Below are 20,903 nucleotides of genomic sequence, written 5' to 3'. Positions count from 1 at the left end.
AAAATTGGAAATGTTTAAATAATCCATTGGAAACCGGCTCCAACCCGGATCATCCTGCAGCCCCGGCAAGGCTTATTAGGGATGCTCACCGAAATCTTCACGTGTTTCTTCCGGGTAAAATGTGCTTAAGGTTGGCCCCTATCCTGCTGACACCAACGCCAGAAGTTAAATGTAATTCAAGGGGCAGATAGGTAGCCGTGTTGGTCTGCCATGGTCAAAACAAAATAAAAAAATTCCTTCCAGTAGCACCTTAAAGACCAACTGAGTTAGTTCTAGGTATGAGCTTTCGTGTGCATGCACACTCACATACATTCACATACATTCACATGTATCTGAAGAAGTGTGCATGCACACGAAAGCTCATACCTAGAACTAACTCAGTTGGTCTTTAAGGTGCTACTGGAAGGAATTTTTTTATTTTGTAATTCAAGGGGGTTTGCTCAGAAGTAAATGCCATTGAATTGCGTTGCATTGAAGCTCTTCGCCATAGGACTAACTTCAGCTGCGTTGGGGTCTTGGAGTTTGGGTTAGAGCATCGCTGGACAACTTGGACAACTTGTGTCCTCTGCCCTACATTTTACTTTGTCAGTGGTAGTAATAAAACAAAAATTGAAGTCATGTCAGTGGCTAGTAACCTAAAGCATTGTTTTTCTGTTTGGGATCAGTAAGTGAATTCATTGCCTTCACCCTGCAGAAGCACTGGTGTCTGCTTGAAGCATAATTATGTCCCAGTATGTTAGTTAATGTTGGATGTAGCAAAAGTCACTAGCCCATGGTGTAACAGACTATTGTTCCGGCACATCTGTCAATGAAATTGAGGGTATTAAATTTTGAAAGTTCCTTCTAGTAAAGCACAGTAATATGTATGTATCTGTGTATGTATGTATGTTCAAGGTAGCAGGCCATTGAGAATTCCTTTGGGAAAAATACTGGAGAAACTATATTGGAGTTTAAGAATTTGAAAGAGAACAGTAGGATGTAATGGACCTGGAAAAACAAAAACACTAACAACAACAGTAACAACAACAGTTTAATGTTTTTGGACATGTAAAATTTGGACACTTAAATTCATACTGTGTTTAAAATGCTTTCGCCTTAATAAATGTATTTTCTTGAAATCTTATTAAGTGTGATCCCATATGCCGTTAAGTATGGCAAAAAGCTGGTATATGCTAGGCTGTAATTTATCCATGGAGTCGTAATGATATGTTTAAACTGTCATCTCAAGGTTTATTTCATTATCTCACATGATAGGCAATTTTTATTAAATTGCAACCTTAAAATTTCTACCTGCAGGGAATGTATATTGTATGCATATATAAGTTAGCGCACTGCATATTTATGAACACTCTCTCTCTCTCCTTTTCTCCATCTTAAGGTTTAGGAAGTGATATGACTGCTAGGATTTTTGACATCTTGTAAGCAATGTTCTATCTAGAGTGTGACCGAGGAATCTGTCTCACAATTGATACCAATACCTTTAGCTGCTTTTCTGAATTAGGAATTCAGTTTTACAATAATAATGTGATCCAATCTTAAAGGTAAAATCTGTAGCTTGTTCATTTATAGTAGTGTTGATGTTTATTTCTATAGTTTACATCTGTTTGTTATATTGGAGGTGTTATTGGTCTCAGTGTAAAGATGGCCAATAGCTGTTACAGTCCTCCTATCATCTATAGATATCGGGGTTGTATATCCTGGTTTACCCCTAGTTACAATTCCCAGGGCCCTTAACAGAATACAGTTCCCATGATAATTGGGGGAGGGAGGGGCATGCTTTAAATGTATTGTGTGTACATGGCTTAAGTTTCGAAGGGCCACTTATGAGAAGCAGCATATTATGGTTTTGTTGAACAACCTTTATGTTGCAGTTTTTTTTATATAGGCAAGCTATAACAAATAATGCTCACGGAAGTTATGGAAATAATTGTTCACTTCAGACAGTCCAGGAAGTTCACAGACCTCATTTGCATTGTTTTACCTAAACAATTCCAGTCCGACCATCTTTAGTAGATGAGGCAAAAACTTCCAGGGGATGTTGCTATTTACAAGGGAGAGTTAATTACTTTTTATAATAGAATACATGAATACCAGTGTCATCCTTGTTTAGATTGTGATGTGCCTGGAAAGGGTCCTACTGATCACATGTTTTGTAAGATCTTATGTATGGTGGCTTATCTGAAGCATAACAATTAACCATTACCACCATCATCTGCAGTTTAATTACTTAATTTGATGATAATACTGCATATGTGAAATTTGTTGCCAAATCTTGTTCTTGCGATGGAAGGCCATTTTCAGTATAAGATCACCTTCCCTTGAAAACCTTGCCTGCTATGCTGGCATCATATTAAATATGTCACCGTTTTCGGTTTGGATTTGGAAGGAGTTGGTTGATTGAGGGTGTGGAATACAGTACTTCCTTTCTGCATCATAAACACGTTAATGAAAATTTGAGTGTAAAACCATCTACCCCTAGTAATGAAGTCCTCCTACTCTCTCTTTGTCCTTACATTAGGTGTGTAGGAGAGAAGAAGGGGAAAAAGGTGGCACTGTGCCTGGCAGCTTTAAGCTGTTTTCTCCCTCCCTACACCTGCTCACAGAAGATAGATAACGAGTAAATTGATTAAATGATGGGTTAAGAGATTTAGGTTATACATTAGAAATAGTGATGAATAACCTGCCTAAAGATAAAGTAGAACCCTTCTTCAAGTGATATGGAGAGCCATGTCAGATCCATTGGTGCCTTACTTTAGGAAACAGAAAGGCAGTACTCTGTGTTGTGGAGGTGTGTTAAGGGGTGTGGTAATAGTGTGGTAAGGGTTATAAGGGGTGAGTGACCAAAGAAAGCAAAGGGGAACAGATTTGGATCCAGAATTGGTGTGTAGGGGTGGGATTGGAGTGCTCTGGGATTTATTTGTGTGGGGACTGTGGGGCAGAAAAAGGGTGAGACTTGAGTGTCACAAGGCATTTGGAAGCTTCAAGCTAGCTTTTTACGTTTGGATGTTCCTTTCCACTGAAAGTAGAAGGCACTTTTTCTTCTTTTTTTGGTAGGAGTGCTATTAACTTTTGTTTTTGTTCAATTTATTTATTAAATTTGTATATTGCTCTTCATCCATTGATCTCAGGGCAGTTCACAAAATACATACAACAAAATACATAATAAAAAGAAAAACAGAAAACAAATTCACTATGAATTTATTTATAGGTGAATATTTTTGCCTGAATTTTCTAAACATAAATCCTTAAACAAATTGGTCACAAAAATCACTGACTTAGTTTCTAGTGATAGTACCAAGCCAGACAGCAGATGAAATTACTGCATTTTTACTATTTTAAGTTCCACTATTTCACATTTAACTAATACCAACAGTGTAAAAGTTCATTGTTCAAAAATTATAAAGCTCCTGTCCAAAGGCCTTACAAACCTTTTTTTTCTGTCGGGGGGGGGGTACCCATCTCTAATGTGTAGAATTGCAAACGAAATGATTTGCACTTTAACTCATTGGTATTGTTTGATTATTAAGGAGAGGATGAAGTTTTTTTAAAATTATACGTTATAACATGTTTCTTTCTGATTGATTGAAAACTAAGAGACCTGTAGCACTTGAAATGCTTAAATAATAATAATGGCTTAAGGTTTTTTTGATTACAGCCCACCTTGTCAGGTGCCAAAGTATTATTTGTTGCTTTTGCAACAAAGATTTGTGAATAGATTTCTGGAAACCTGCATCATTTCTTGTTTTACACAAGGCATACATGCAACAGCATCATTCATTTTTTGTTTAAACTTCTCTTTATAAATGCTTTTAAATAAAATGACTAATGTAACATAAGAATCATTTTTCTCCATTAGTTTTAGAAACTAATTAAAGAGTGAATGTTTTCTTTTTTTTAAAAAAAAAATCCTGTTAAATTCGTTAGGTAATTAACCGGCAGCAAGCAAATGAATTGTTCTTAAAATCAGGCTATATTTTGAGTTGTAACAAATTTAAAAAGTCTAGCACGGTAAAGGAAAACCATTTTTACTATATCACAATTTGATCATTGTAGAAAGTAAATCATGGAAAAACATTTAATATCTGGATTTGGAGTCATTAAATAAATAGATGGTCAGGTGTCATTTTGATGCAGAACACTGACAAATATAATTAGTCTTTCACTGTGAGTCCTAATTTTCCTGTAAATGAACAGTTCCTTTGTTTTCCTCTTACATTTTGCATGGAATTAGTCTGATTTATAAGAACTTACCAAGAACATGTTATCCTTCTTGTCTACAATTCTTTATTTATGGACTTAATTAGATTTGGAGCCCGTCTCATTTTACAGATATAAAATGAAGACAGATTGTTCCTATCCTATATATATGTTAGACAAGGACTTGGATAAGAGTGGGCGACAATTTATGTACAGTCACAGGTGTTCATACATGCTGCACTCAAATAGAATTTCCTGGGGAGAAAGCAAAACAGAAGTAGGGGAAGGGAATGCTTCATAAGGAAAAATAAGGAGAGATGTTAGTATATGAAGGATCAAAAATGAGAAGTGAGAAGACAGGGAGGTGAGGCTACTCTTCATTAAATTACTCCTAGAGACAAGTGATGGTGCCACAGAAATGTTAACAGAGAAAATTAAGGCATGGGATGGTAAGGAAAAATGCAAGGGAAGAGAGCTTTGAAGAAAGGGACCAGGATGTCTGTCCATGTCTCTTCTTTAATAGAGGACAGTCCTCTATTTGAAGGACTGTGCCCAACTCCAATAGAGAAGGGGGCTCACCAACACCAACTGGATGGCTCCTCAACAATACCTGGGCAGTAGACTGAGAAGACTCACAAGGAACCTGATCACTGTCCTCTCTTCTATGATGAGATGTGTTTCTAGATGTTGTGTCTGAATTTGCATCTATACATTTAAATCAGCATCTGCAGAGTTTATGGTAACGTGTCCTTGTTTGTCCTCTTTTTTGGTTATGCATTTTTTAACCAATTCCTGATCCACAAGAGGACCTATCCTTGTATTCAGTGACTGCTAAACCTACTAAGGAGTCTTTGGTGGGATACTTTGTCCAAAGCTTTTCGAAAGTCCAGGTACACTATGTCAGCTGGATCACCTCTATCTGTACACTTGCTGACACTTTCAAAGAACTTTATCAGGTTTATGAGACAAACCTTCCCTTTGCAGAAGCTAGGCTGGCTCTGCTTCAGTAAGGCTTGTTCCCCAGTGTGCTTGGTTATTTTATCTTTAACAATACTTTCCACCAGTTTTCTGGGGGCATTCAGCTAACCAGCCTGTAATTTGCAGGATCTCTGCTGGATCTATGTTTTAAAAAACATGTTGCCTTGGGTACTTTCTAGTCCTTGGGTATGGATGCTGCTCTGAGAGACAAGTTACATATCTATGTTAGAAGATCAGCATTTTCACATGAGTACTCTCAGTTGGATTCCATCTGGACCCAGTGATTTCTCCGTTTTTGTTTTGTTTATTTGTCCTAGAACCTCATCTCTCATCACCACTATCTCCCTTCGTTTTACAAACTCACCTCCTGCAAAGGTTAGTTCACCTGCCCTATATCTTCTATCATGAAGACAGATGGAAGGTATTCATTCAGCTTCTCCTCAACCCCTATCATTCTTTAGCACTCCTTTGACTCCTTTATCATCCAAGGGTCCAACTGTCTCCTTGCTACTTCCTGCTATTAATATATTCAAAGGACTTCCTGTTGTTGGACTTAACATTTTTAGCCATGTGTTCTTCAAATTCTATTTTAGCATTCCTTACTGCCTGCTTGAACCTCCCCACCCCAAGTTTGTGTTCTTGTTTCCTTTTTTGGGGACAAGCCTTCAGTTTTTTGAAGAAAGCCTCTAAAAGCTGCTTTGACTGTCCTTCCTTGGAGGTTTTTAAGCAGAGCTTGGATGGCCATCTGTCATGGACGCTTTAGCTGTGATTCCTGCATTGCAGGGCGTTGGACTAGATGACCCTTGGGGTCCCTTCCAACTCTGCTCATTAACCACACTGGTGTTCTCTTGATCCTCATGGTACCTTTCTTGATCTGCGGTACACACTCCAGTTGAGTTTCTAATACAGTACTCTGTTTTCAAACAACTCGCAAATATTTTGAAGTGCTTTGACCCTCTTGACTTTGCCTTTCAACTTCCTATTTACCAACTTTCTCTTCATTTGGGGGAGTTTCCTCTTTTGAAATCAAATGCACTGTGTTGGAGATTCTTAGCAATTGATCATTTACATGTATATTTAATTTAATAGCACCATGGTCACTGCTCCCAAATGGCTCAACAACACATACATCTCACATCAGGTGCTGAGTGCCTCTCAAAATTAGGTCCAAGGTTGCCACCCCTCTGGTTGGTTCCACCACCAACTGTTCTAGGCTACAGTCATTTAAGGTCTCTAGAAATTTTACCTCCTTGTCATGACTGGAGCACATATGCAGCCAGTCTGTGTGAGGGTAGTTTCAGCCACTCATTACTACAATGTGTCCTCTTTTGATGCTTGATTTCATTATTCATCTCAAGATCTCCCTGGACCCCTGGGGCCCAGTATCACCACCCACAATGATTCTATAGAAGTATTTGTCACTTTGGGGATTTCTAGCTAGCGGGATTCAATGCTGTCTGTGACGTTCAGAGCGACACAACCTTAGGTACACCCTTCTTTTTGCTTCCTGTAGACTTTATATCCAGCGATAACAACGCCCCACTGGTTCTTTCCATTCCACCAGGTTTCTATTATGCGTACTATATCAATGCCATCCTCAAAGACAAAGCACTCCCGCTTGGAGGCGTCTAGCATTAGCATATAAACACTTATATAAATCTCTCTTTGGTACTTGTGTTTGTCTTGTGGTCCTTTGGCCTCTCTGAATTTCTGTCCTGTCCCCTGCACTCTCAATGCCTAGTTCTCTGCCAGCCCATTTAATTCTTCCTCAGTTTCCTCAGTTTTACTTTGTGGTTGAACTGGTCACTGCTGCAATATCATTTTAGCTGATCTGCAACAGGCTCCACTGACCCAGGCAATCACAGACAGTCCTTCTTGCAAGTATGGATACAGGACACTCAGGAGATTTTCTGCCTAATAGCCTCTTGCCTTTTAGTGACTAGTCCTACAAATCTGGAAGTGCACTTAGTTGTAATTGACCATTATATAAATAAACTGCTCAAAAACCAAAGTGGTTTAAAAATGTTTCATGTTTACATCTAGTTAGAAATAGGCTTAGGTTTTTTGGTTTTGAATACTAATCCATAATTGTGCTGTATTCCAAGAAAGTTATGGGAGTGGAGAGAGAAAGTGAGAAATCACTATAGATTGCAGTTTAAAGTGTCCCAAAGGATTTGGTTCTCCTTTCAAGATGCTTGTTTAACTCCCATTGACAGTAATGGCAGATATATAATGCAGTCAAATTTTAATGAGTTGGCTTGTAAGTGCATATTTCCATGCTAGGCACAGTTTCAACTTAAAATTACACTTTTGAAAAAGGTTCATTCATTTACATTTTCAACTAAGTCCGTTATTTCAGGGTTCTCAGTTCTGCCAGTATTTACGCACATCATTGACTTCAGACTGCAGATGCCTAAATGTCAGTTCATACTAGTATTGATGTCAGTTCCATAAATTGGTGGAAAGTTACTGATTTGGTCAGTGGTTTTCAACCAGTGTGCCTTGGCACCCTGGGGTGCCTTGAATAATGGTCAGGGGTGCCATGGGCAACCCTGGCCTCTGTCCCTCTTTCCTTCCTTCCCTCCCTCCCTCCCTCTGATGCCCTCTTGCATCTCTGCCTCCCCAAGGCTTGCACAGCTGTTTGTTGCAGCAGCCCTGGCTATAAGCTCCCCATGTGAATGGTGTCTCTGGGGCTAGCCAGGGGGTGCTGGTTTCCAGGAGCTGAGGCGTCCTTGGAGTAAGCAAGCAAGTGGGTGAGGGAGCCCAGCCAGGCAGTCCGCCAGCCCTCGTTGTTGGGAATGGACAGACAAGTCCCAGGCCCCTATGGGGCATTGTGAGGAGGCACCTCTCTTTGGGGCAGGAGAGGGGCAGCTCAGAGAGGGAACACTTCACAAGGGAGGGTGTTTGAAAAAGGGTGAGAGGCTGCCAGCTCTGCAGGCAAGGGTGACCTAACTGGGCTCCTGAGCCTCACATGGGTGCCACAGAAAGAATGTAGTTGCTCAAGGGACCCATGGACCCAAAAAGGTTGAAAACCTCTGGATTAGGTAATAGAAATCCCAAGCTTTTAAACTCTAGTACCTCCTTCACTCCAGCATCTAGGCAGAGGTGGTCCTAGATGCTGGGTTCCTGGAAGTGTCACTGCTGCTGAGAAACAATAAGTGATGTGCCTATGTTTGAGTGAGGAACTAAGTGGAACTCAGCAAGCAGCAGTTCTAGCAAAGTGCTTCATTGCATAGGTATTCTCTGTTGTCAAGCAAGAGAATGAGGATTACAACTGAGGTGAAGGGAGTCGTGCTTCCTCCGTGTGCAGGAACTTGCATGCATGAAAGTGTCTCCAGACAGTTGGAGGGGCTCAAGTGCTTACCAATAATTTAGGTTTGTGCAAATTTAGGTTTTCACAATCAAAGTGGGTTAAAGTGCTAGGGCACCTCAGTGGAGCAAATCAACATATATATATATAAATGCAGACTTTCTGTAGTTAGGGAGGTCACAGGGAAATGCACTGGAAAGTGTAGGATGAATGAAGGGTTAATGGGAAGTGGCTCACCATGTAAGCTGCATGTAAGCGAATCTGTATGAGGCTCAGTATACTGGCCATATAGAGGAGCACTGAGAAGCACATACAGATGAATTGTGAACAGACTTCAGAAGGTAGAAACCTGCCTGTCTTACTCAGAAGCAGATGAGATTATCAGGTGCTCCTCCATCTCTCTCTCACTTTTTAAATTGTCTGGAGAGTTCCAATATGTACAGGGACTGCAGCACAAGGGAATTGAGAATTTAACCCTTCCACGTCCAAGAAGGTCAGCCCCCCCCCCCCCCGTTTTAGCAGAGGCGGAGCTTGGCAATATGGCCCTCTGTGTGACGCCAAAATTTGACATCCCGCTGCCTTCCCAAAGTTGGCCAAGTGCTAACTAGGCTTTGTGAAGGAGTCGGGGGAGGGAGGGGGGACTCTAGCTTCCTGTTACACCTTCTTCCCAAAGCCCAGCGCTTACTAGACTTTGGAAAGGAAGCCAGGAGGTGCCCCCTTGCCCCCTGCTGTTGGGGAACCATTCGTGCTGCCGGAAATCTGCCACTACTGCTAGGAAAACCATATATGTGTCTTTTTTCCAAATAGCCTCAGGGAGGGATGGTGGTAAATCTGCTCCCTCTGTAGTATGGATTAGATTAGGCCTCCAGCATTTCTGTATGAAGAAAATGTAAAAAGACAAAGGTGCATTCAGACATCTCTGGTGCATATGTAGCCTAGCCCTTGTATGATTAATAATTTTATGAAATACTTTTACTTTTACCCATCTGATGATACCATCTTTTCCCACTGGATATCAATTCATTCCTATCTCCCCCTAACATTCAATTTATCCTTGCATCATCAGCATGTTATAGATTTGCAAATATCATATGAAAATGCACTTGTCTTCTCCAGTACTTTAACCGCTTAAATTCCACGTTCTCTCTTGTTATTTTTATGTATTTCCAACCTTCATTATAAATATTATGCTGTATGTGAGCAGTTTTTTGTTTCAATATTAGATTGCAGTTATAAGAGATAATCACTCTGGGGTTTGTGAAATACACTGTATAGGTATAGCAAAAGTTGAACAGGGAACAGTAGATAGTGGAAAGAGAGACATTATGAAAGCAGAAGCAAAGAGTTAGAAAAATGGAAATCAGGAAGAAAGAGTTCAGAGAAATATTGCCTTATCTGTAAATAAAAAGAGCAACTAAAATGTGATTGAAAAATGGCAGAATGCAAAAGATGGAATTACTTTTTGTAGACATGTCAACAATGATGGAATATGTTAGAGTGAAGAGTAAATATTCTTCAGCAAAAAAAAGCAAAAATCCAAAGTCCTATAAACACCTATTCATCTCATAGAATGAGATTTCTTTATTAAGGTGCATAAAATAATAATGTATTGCCTCTGAAAGGTCACACCAGGCTAAAAACTACAGCTGATTTTACATGCCACAGATAGTTGTATTAGTCCTTTTAGTGCAGAAAGCGAGATGTGGAAGCTCTCAGAGAATCCACTCACAATGCCACTGGTTTCTAACACCCCTGGCTGTGGCCCTGCTGCTTGAGGTTTTCCTTGCCTCTTGAGGCATCCAGTGATCCATTTATCCCTCCACACGTCAGAGTTCCATGTACATGGGATGTGCTCATTCTTTTTATTATTAAATGTATATCAAACAAAACTTTACAGTATTCATGATTTGTGGAAAGGAGCGCAGAGTCTTGAAACAAGACAGACTGTGTGGGTTGTATCCAGTGATCCTGTTAGTTTAAGTACTTCTTCCGGCACAACACTCTCCTCTCCCCTTGTCCCTCTGTGCCCTCCAAAAGTTCTCTAGAGGGTCGGGGAAAAACTCAGAACATATTTGGAGTGTGCATGGAGCCAGGAGAGGAAGGGTCAGTTCTATCGCACAAGCAGAAGTCTCTGTGTGAATGGAATGACTTCTTTAACTACAACCCTGTGAGCCTACTATTGTGCTTTGGCAAAAATGACAGAGAGGAAGGTTTAGACTATGGGTAGGCAAACTAAGGCCCGGGACCCAGTCACCTTCTAAATCTGGCCCGCGGACCGTCCAGGAATTCACATGTTTTTACATGAGTAGAATGTGTCCTTTTATTTAAAATGCATCTCTGGGTTATTTGTGGGGCCTGCCTGGTGTTTTTACATGAGTAGAATGTGTGCTTTTATTTAAAATGCATCTCTGGGTTATTTGTGGGGCCTGCCTGGTGTTTTTACATGAGTAGAATGTGTGCTTTTATTTAAAATGCATCTCTGGGTTATTTGTGGGGCATAGGAGTTGGTTCATTTCCCCCCCTTCAAAATATAATTCGGCCCACCACATGGTCTGAGGGACAGTGGACCAGACCTCTGCTGAAAAAGTTTGCTGACCCCTGGTTTAGACCAACAGGTTTGCAGATCCCTCCACTTGCAAGCTGTCTACAAATGCGGGCTCTCACAACTATGTTCTCCTTGAGCAGAGGACAGAAACTACAATTGTCTTTTGATACAACAGAATAACTAACATATGGCAAATCTTCTCCAATCCAGCAAGACATTTAACTTGCATCTAGTTTTAGACACTTGACTAAGTTGCTTATAAATTAGGTAAATATCTACAAACCTTCTCATTTTGCATATCTTAAAACATTAACAAAACAAATTATGATTGTGTATTTTTGGATCAGAAAGTACCATGACCTGGGGTTGTCAATCCCATTTCATGGGAATTTCCCTCAAAAGTGCTAAGTGCTGATTGTGCTGTGCTTAATACCAAAACCTCCATCTTTATAGTTTTCAATTGCCACAAAAATGCCAGGTAGGACCTTCATGAAAACCCTTAAGCCGTCATGGCCTCTCACTTTGTTATGCAGAGTCCCAAATTCCCAGTTGCAAGCCTTCCCTCCCCCTCCTTGTAAAAAAACCCCACTCAAATCTTTCCCCACCTTTTCATTCATTGCTTCTTCCATCTCCTGGCCAGGGAAAGAGAGAAGCAGCAACCTGCTTCAGGTTCTCATTTGCACAGATTTACCAGCCGCTCAGCAACACTGCACACAATGGGGAGGGTCGGCTCTGCGTCCAAACCTCTTAGGTCCTGACCCAATTGGTTTGCATTGCTGCCTCACCTTTCCTTGCCAGTTTCATTTGGGAACCTCAAGTGTCACTGAGGTGTGTTGCGGGCATTTCCTCTTTGGGTCCTTCTTTGAAAAAGATGCAAGAGTTCTGATCCTGCAGCTTGTCCCTCTCTGTGGCTTAAAATGAACCAGACTAGATTTCTGGAGTATAGGGGCATTTGGGGAGATGAGGAGGGGTCTTCCGGAGGAAAAGCACCTTCCTCCAAACCCCTTTCCTGCCTGGATTCTCACTTGGATGGGAAAAAGACATTGATTTCTCCCATGAGCTAAATTGGAGCTGCCTTCTGAATATTGGGGCATATGCAGAGTGCCCATTCAATACAACAGCGTTCGAGCCAAGAGGCGGGGGCTTAGGGCAAACTTGCTTCAAACACAAGAGTCTTTATACTTTAGATTGTGCTGAGCCACTCACTGACTCAACTCTCACAAGTATGCTGACTCACTCTTTAAGGAACCAGCATATACACTCTGGTACTAACCCATAAAATCTTTTTAAAATGTCAAAATCAGCATTTTGAATTTTTCTCAGAAGTGGAATGGTTGCCTATGCTTCTGTTGATAAATTGCATGATTTCATTTCATTTCACTTTCAATTTGTATACCACCTTTATACATTAGTGTGCTCAGGGGTTAGAAATGACAAAATATATAACAATAATCACTTTGGTTCTATTTTCTACTATAATAAGGTAACAATCACATTGTCATTCTATAACAACTCAAAATGTATTTAAAATATGTGATCAGCTAAATAAACCCAAGATATGCAATGTTGTAAATTCTTTTTGAGTTTTCTTCTGAAGACTATGGTTCTATTTCTGTGTTACAGGGTTTCCCTTCTTTATGCAGAAAATAAAATGTTATTGGGCTGATACAACTTATTTTATCAAGAGTAAAATATTGCACTTACGATGAAGCATGCATTTTGCTTTTACAGCATATATATTTTATGAGCAAACATGGATAATAATTTAAGTAATAATCATCTCCAAACTGTTTTATGAATGATGGTTTGTTGTCTCACAAATTGAATGTGGCCTTCTGGACTTATAATAATGTTTTCAATATAGCTAGCAAATTGCCCATTCCCAGTTTATTACAACTGAGTCCAAATAAACAATGAACATTTTTTTCACACAGTTTTTGGTGGTTTTATTCTTTCAAATAGAAGATGTGATTTTCCTTCAAATCAGGTTGTCAACTCTCCCCCCCCCCCGCCCCCCGGTAGGCCAGTGCTATTTTGGAGGGGCATAACCATCACTGTGATCATTCCAGTGATATTAATTCTGTTAATTTTTTGTGTTTTTCAGGAGGTGCAGCAATGACAGTGTGAATGTGCGATGATGAAAACATTTGTGGTTTGAAACTGTAAGTTTCCACTGTTGGTGCTTGCAGAGAAAAGTATGAGATTTTGAGACTGGAATGATGAAATTATTTTAAAAATATGTTAGATTGGGAGGTGATAAAATTCTGATACAGTGAACAAACAAACTGACGCCAATGCTATGGTTAGAATCCAAAGGGGAAGCTGCACATGACCTAGTGCTCATGCATAATTTTTCCAGAGTTTTCTGCAATCCCCCCACAAGCCATTAAACTTCTTTTTGTTTTTTAAAAAAACTACCAAATTTACATATAGTTTGATTTTACGAAGGGAAACTTGGTAAAAGGGAAAGTGCCAAAAAAGCATTATTTCCATTGACATGTTCCTTTACATTTACAGAATTGTGTGTATGCTCCACCTCAACCTGCAGATCTCAGGCTATGTAATAACATACTTTTAAATACACTGGAAGTGGATAATCTCAGTGCAAAACAATAGGCTGCAGGTTTTGAAAATGGATTATTTTGAGTAAATATATGGAAAAGCAGACAAAAATGCACAAACCTTAGATAGTCATTATTGTGCTATTTGTTTGTCGTATTTTTATAGATGTGGGAGCCACAATTTAGATTTGGTAGATCCAGTCTTCATAAAAAATAATTTCATGAAAATTTGTAAAAAATATTTACCGGTATGTGAGAAAAAATAATCATTAAAGGAATGTACATTTGTGACACACATTTTCTGGATTCAACAAAGCATGTTCAGTTATAACTGTTACAACATTCCTCTGGGTAATTCATGGTTTTATGAGTGCCATTGAACCATAGGAGAAAGCAGACCTTATACTGATTTCTTTGGAACACACACTTGGTTGTAATCTCTTCACGCACAGGCATGCGGTAGATTGCAGCAATAATATAAACCTTCACTAATACGCTTAGACTAGGGGGGAATTAAAATTAAATAATTGTGTTTGCAAAACATTAAAACTGACATGCAATTTCTAAGCATTACTGCATTGTTCAGTAGATTTGTGATTCAAAGTCCTTACCATTGGAACATGTTGTGCCATGTGTTCTTTGATAAGTTTGTTTTCCTCCTTACTCACTCACTAAAACACACACACACACACACACACACACACACACACACACCAAATCATCAAGTTGCTGAGTTGGAGAGATTTGTAATGAGATGTTCAAGTTGTTAGCATTTATCTTCCTCTCCTAAATCTCCTTCTGACATTAAATAAAGTGTATTTCAGGCAGATTAACTGTCAAACACTTATGCCAACTACATTTCCCCCCAATCTGCTTCTAGGTTTTCAGAAGGGAAAGTTGTGCATGATGAGGTACGGAACGAACATGGATATTTTTAGCCCGTATAGGAAGATAGTGGAGATGACCCCCTGAAAAAGCACCACCATCCTCACACAGAGCAAGCATGGCTTTTGCCCAGTCGCACATTATGACAGCTAGAAGGCATCAGCACAGTAGACTAATAATTGAAGTTGATGAGTACAGCTCAAACCCGACACAGGCATTCACGTTCTACAACATTAACCAGGGACGTTTCCAGCCCCCACATGTACAAATGTAAGTATTCTAGTTCTGTTATTGCTATACACAGACTTCTGAATGGTTATTGCTATGTCAGTGTGGTATTTGATGGGCCAGTCAAAAGCGGGAATCGAGGGAATAGTGTTTTGGGGAAACATGTGTTTTTATTAACAGATGCAAGGGGGAACACTGTGTTGTTTTACCTTGATATTTAATAAAATGGCAATAGGCAATTGCAGGAGCTTAGTACTGTATTATACCCTTAATCAGTAACCACCCCACACCCTTACATGAACAGTTATTTTAATATGAAGCCTTTTAAAGAACAAAACAAGTCTCATTGTTTGGTTAGAGATTCAAGAGATCTGCACTGACAAAAGAATGGCAGCAACTAATGAAATAGTGTGAGCACCCGTATGACAAATCCTACTTTGATTCTGACAGTATGTGAAAGGCACAGGGTGCTTAAAGTGTAATTAGATTAATGTGCTTGTTTTGACTTTTTGTGTACCGTGAAAACATCTGTAAAGTTAATTGCTCTGAAGGGTGATTTACTTTTAATGTAACATGGAAGATCATAACTGCAAAATGAACAATTCTAATAAAGTTGAGAGCCAGAAGGAAAAGAAAAGAAAATATTTAGCCATAATAGTCAAATGAAGTATTGACATTATTGTAATATATTTTGGTAAAGTATAAAAACTAGTACAGTATCCTTTTTCTCTTTAGGTTAGTGAACTGTAACTTGACCAGGATTGGAGTAGTACTGTAATAGACTTAATGAGTTCAAAACTATGGGGCATGTTTTTCAAAAACCAAACATTCACTGTGCACATTTGGCATGCAAACAGAATTATGTTGGCCCATTACCTGGGTCTTCTGCCCCTGCCCCCTCCCCTTTTGAAGATGGGGACAACATTTGCCTGTCTCAAGTCTGCAGGGACCTCACCTGTTCTCCAATAATTCTCAAACATCATAGACAAAGGTTCTGAGATTACACCCACAAGCTCCTTTAGTACCCTGGGATGCAGCTCATCAGTCCCTGGAGATTCGAATTCATTTAAAGTAGCTAGGTGTTTCCTTACTACCTCTTTTCCTATCTTGGGCTGCAGTTCCCTCTTTACATCATTTATTCTGTTATCACTTTCCTTTTGGGTGAAGACAGAGGCAAAGTAGGTGTTGAGTAGTTCCATCTTCTCCCTGTTTAGGTTTTGTTGGGTTAGTGTTGGTTAAATGTTTAGTTGGGGTTGGGGTTTATTTTAATTTGGGCAAAACTGTAAAATGTTTATTATTATTATTATTATTATTATTATTATTATTATTATTATTATTATTTTATTACTACTGTTGATTTATTGGTTTATCTATTTAATGTTTCATTTTTTATTACGTTTTCATATATGCTGTAAGCTGCCCTGAGTGGCTGGGGAAACCCAGCCAGTTGGATGGGAAATAAATAAATAAATGATAGCTTTTCCCTGTCTTCTCCACGCTGAGGACCTACCACTTACCACTTTTTCCTCATGCTTTGGACATAGCCAAATAAACCTTTTTAAAATTTATTTTTAACCTCTCTTGCAAGCCTGAGCTCATTCTGAGCTTTAGCCTGCCTGACCTCCCCCCTGCAACTGTTGGCTGCTCATGTATCCTCCTCCTTTGTTACCGTATTTCCCCTTTCTTTCATTTCTTATATGTCCCCTTCTTAACTCTCAGCTCATTGGTAAGCTTCTTATGCAGCCACACTGGTTTCTTGTTGGAATTGTTGCATTTGGGTCTTCATTATTTCTGCTTCTAGAGACTCCCATCCATCTTGGACTCCCTTCTCTTTGAGTATTCCTGACCATGGGATTTCATCCAGTAGCTCCTTAACCTTTTTGAAATTGGCGTTCTTAAAGTCCAGAATGTATGTCTCTTGCCTCTGTATCATGAAACCCTGGAAGACATGATCATTTTCTCCCAAGTTTCCAAATCCTTCCACTTTGTTGATCAGTTCTTCACTGTTGGTGAGGACCAGGTTCCGAGATAGATGAACCCCTTGCTGCTGCTTCTACCTTCTGGGAGATGAAATTGTTGGCGAGACCGTGGAGGAATTTGTTGGACCTTACATTCTTGGCAGAGTTTGAGTTCCAACAGATATTGGGGCAATTGAAGTATCCCATGACTACTGTATCTCTCCTTTTTGAATGTTTGGTAATCTGCTCTAGTAAAGCATCATCCAAATCTTCAGTCTGGCTTGGCGGTCTGTAGCAGACTCCCACAGTAAGGTCGCTGTTGTTTCTCTCTCCTGCCATTTTTACCCATATACCCTCAATCTTCTTTGCATACTCCAGGTCATGGATTTCTTCACAAGTGTACACCAGCGTTCAAATCAACTGCCTCTCAGCCTAAGCCACCTCACAGGGTTGTTGTGGGGATTAAATGTGGAGGGGAAAGCAATATTTTTATTCTCACCATATCGTAGAGCTGGCGATTTCCCATTCAGAACAGTCAGGGAAGGATTAAGCATACTTTTAAGTCAACTGATTTACAGTCATCCAGTCAGCGCTCCTCCCTCTTCGCTCAGGAGGCTTTGCGGGGCTATCCCTGAAGCCAGGAGAGCAAGCGGGATCGGTGCGCACTGATCCCTCTTGCCCTCCTGGCTTTCTCCCCACCTCCTGCAAGAGCCGTGCGCTCTTTAAAGGGAGCGCGGCTCTTGGGGGCTTTTCTGGGAGGTGGGGGAAGGGACAGAACCGCACGTTCTGTCCCTTCCCCCACCTCCCCCAAAAGCCAGGGATAGCTGCACAAAGCCTCCGCAGGGCAGCGGGATGACGGCTCCCCACTGCCCTGCGGAGGCTTTGCGCCACTAAGGCAGAAGCTAGAACAGCTAGAGGGAGCGCTGCGCAGCGCTCCCTCTAGCTGTTCTGGCTTCGTGGGCTACCCCAGAGCTGCTCAGGAGCACAGGGCATCTGTGCACAGCCTGCCCGCTGTTCCCAGGGCTGGAGGGGGAAGCCTGGGTTTCCCCCGCCAGCCCCAAAGAGCAGCTCAGGAGCATGCCGCACTCCGGCAATTTAGCTCCAGGGACCACACATTCGCTCCATAAGACGCACAGACATTTCCCCTTAGTTCTTAAGTGGAAAAAAGTGTGTCTTATGGAGCGAAAAATGTGGTAATTATAGTGGGAAAGTAGGACAAAGGGAGATTACTTTCAGCTACAGTTTCACCTCTGAAATTGCTTCAAAGATCTTCAGAGAATATTTGGCCCATCTACCTTACCTGTTCTGTAAGGGTTTTTTGAGTTGGTAATTTATTATTCATTTATTGTGTACAATAATAAAAAAGGTGCTCATAATTTATGTGAAGTGCTTTATAAATATTAAATTTAATCTGAAATGTCTTAATGGTAGCCTGAACTGGGACTGGAACATTGCAGGCAAATTACTGCGCACAGTGTCTCCTTTTGCTGAGCAAAAATACCCTAGAGAGTGGAGTCAAAAGACTGGTGATTTCTTGGAAAATTTGGACTGAGAAAACCTGACACTACCAGTACCTAGTTCTGCCACACTTTGTATATCTGTATTGATATTTTTTTGCCACCCTATCTGGGTTCAAGCCTGGTTTTTCTTTATGTTCTGGCTGGCTTTTTCATGATCACATATTTTGTTGTTCCCTTTAAAATGCTGACTTCTGGAACTAATTTTTGGACTATGTTATGCATCATGAAAATATCTAGGAAATAGACTGCCCTAGACTGATTTATGAAAAGGGTATGTTTCATTATATCTAACTTATATGAAGTAGTTACCATCCAGTTGCACTGTGAAACTTGGGGGCTTAATACTCTATGCAAAGGTACACAATGCTAGATAGTTTAGCATTAAGTGTTTATAATGTATTGCGACATGTGCATATGAAACTTAACAAAAAATGGCTGGTGAAGCATTGCTATGGGGCAATTGAGAGAAAGAGGAAAGCATGCTTTTCCAGTAGCCATTGGGAGCTGGCAGTGGATAGTGCCGGTGGCTCTGTCAGAATTCTGCAGGTATGTGGCTGCTGACAGCTCGCTGTCCTCTGGCACAGGTGCAGGTTGCTGACTTCAGCAAGGGCCAACAATAAGCTTCCAGGCTGTTGACTGAGCCCTACTCCCCACTGCTGTCTCCTGACAATTATCAGTAAGGATGTGACCTGCCCCTAGATTGTATTTCAGTGGCAGTGCAAGCAAGATTTCCAACAGCAAACTGCCTCATCAGCTGCTGGTAGACACAACTCCGTTTATACCCTATTTTTATGTTTGTGTTTCAAATGATCTCTGTTAGAACTAGGCAATATCTGCTTTCCAACATTGTAATATATCACCAGCCATGGAGATGCACATATTTTGCCTCTTCCTGGTGAGGCCGGGCAGGCAGCGCCACCCTGGGTGGGGCACATCAGCTGGCGCGCTGCCTGCCATCGCACCACGGAGCCGCCGGTCTCCCTGGAACTGTCCCAACGATAGTCTCACTGTGCAGGCAGCGGCTACCAGGAGCCACCGTTCTACTCAGTGCAAGGAGGAACCAAGGGAGGGGACAGCCTGCCAGTGGGTGTATGGCCGGGGGGAAAAATGAAGTCACTGGCTAGCAGGCAGGCAAGCCCCATTCCCGAGGCTGGTGGCTGGGCTGCAGAGGGAGGGTGTGGCCAAGCACCAGGGGGTCATCAAGTGGCCTGACTGAAGTGCACAGTGCTGGCTGGGAGCAGCACTGGGGATTCATGAAACATTGCCTGATAGGAAATTCTGAAATCGTTCTCACAATTTTATCTTTAAACCGGCTTCAGGCAAAGTTTCTGTATATCGCCCAGACCTAACCTCTGTACCTGTTGTTAAACAGCTGTTTTTCTTGAGCTTTTTCAGACTGGTTTTCCTTGAAAGCTTACAGATGTTTCAGTTATGTATAATCTATCTTAATGTAAATGACAGAATTGGTTATTTAGGCTGTAATCCTAACCATGTCTACTCAGAAGTAAGACCACTTAAATTAAAGCAGATTTACTCATAGGTGAGTGGGATTAGGATTGCAGCACACACTCAAAATATCTGTAATCCAGATCATGTAAACTGTTCTCTCTCCAAATTAATATCACTACAGAAAGGCCAGTTATTGATTTAACTATTGTGAAAAGTTGAAAAAATGTATTTGAAAAATATATTTAAAGGTTTTCTCTAAATGGTATGTTAACTGAACTTCAACAAGAAGAGGTATTTATTCATTTGCAGTAAGGAAAAAATAGCTATAAAGTAATAAATATTTCTGATTTATTTTTACAACAATTTTGTCCAACAATTATGAAAACTGAGTTTAAAAAATGTACTGCTTGTCTGCTTGGCTATTCTGAATTGCTGTGTCATATACATGGTGAGAGTGTATTGGATTTGCAAACTAGATGTGTGAAAAACACAGTCATATGATTACATTTTGTAATAATTCCTCAATATTTTTTACATAGGGTGGATCCTGTTCCACACGATGCTCCTAAGCCTCCAGGATACACACGTTTTGTCTGTGTATCTGATACTCACTCCAGAACAGATCCTATCCAAATGCCATATGGTGATGTTTTAATACATGCTGGTGATTTTACTGAACTGGGACTGCCTAGTGAAGTTAAAAAATTCAATGAGTGGTTAGGTGAGTATAGCGTTACAAATAATTTCTAAAGCTAGTTTCATTTAACCAGTGAATAAAACCATACCTCTGCTTCTGAGAATTATGAATATTAATTTTGTCTTGGTGTTGAAGTAAGTGATCAGCACAATGACAAAATCAGATTATTGTGTGCTTCAGCTGTAAGAAGCAGCAGTTTGAAGTCATGAATTTTTGCTTCCCGAATTTTTAAACTTTGCTGCAACTCAACAGTTGAACCTTTGATGATTTGCATTACAACTCTTGCAAACATGGCAAACATTTATTTACCCCAGAGGCTGATAATTTTTCTGTTTGTGGCTCAGCTGCACTGCAGTCCTGAAATCCAAACAAAGCAAAGCACGAGCATGTAGTTGCTGCCTTGGCTAGAGATGCAGGTGCCTTTTGTAGGAACTGTTGGCATTGTTCACTGAAATTCTCTTCCATTGGGCAAGCAAGCAAGCAAGCAGTAATCTACATGCACTCCTGTATTGTTTGGAGTAGGCGTTTAAAGTATAAGCTTTAGTTTTGCTTCACTACGTGGCTGCCCCACTATT

The 20,903-nt window shown here is 40.5% G+C and overlaps 1 protein-coding gene across 2 annotated transcripts in view; it reads left to right on the top strand.

Annotated features, from left to right (window-relative positions):
* The window catches only part of MPPED1 (metallophosphoesterase domain containing 1), an 89,592-nt gene that overhangs the window by 672 nt on the left and 68,017 nt on the right, over window positions 1-20,903 (top strand). The window contains exons 1-4 of one of the 2 annotated variants that reach the window (XM_081861033.1): window positions 1,385-1,541; window positions 13,135-13,192; window positions 14,472-14,746; window positions 20,171-20,352. In XM_081861033.1, the coding sequence (XP_081717159.1) occupies window positions 14,595-14,746; window positions 20,171-20,352 (334 nt within the window). In that variant the 5' untranslated portion in view covers window positions 1,385-1,541; window positions 13,135-13,192; window positions 14,472-14,594. Of the gene's footprint in view, window positions 1-1,384; window positions 1,542-13,134; window positions 13,193-14,471; window positions 14,747-20,170; window positions 20,353-20,903 lie in introns of those variants that run through there. The other variant, XM_081861032.1, reaches the window with a different exon arrangement.

Source organism: Podarcis erhardii (assembly GCF_964252035.2).
Source record: "Podarcis erhardii genome assembly, chromosome: 5".
NCBI lineage: Eukaryota > Metazoa > Chordata > Lepidosauria > Squamata > Lacertidae > Podarcis > Podarcis erhardii.
The sequence above is the reverse complement of the archived record's forward strand: the minus strand, read 5'-3'. Positions and strand labels throughout refer to the sequence as shown.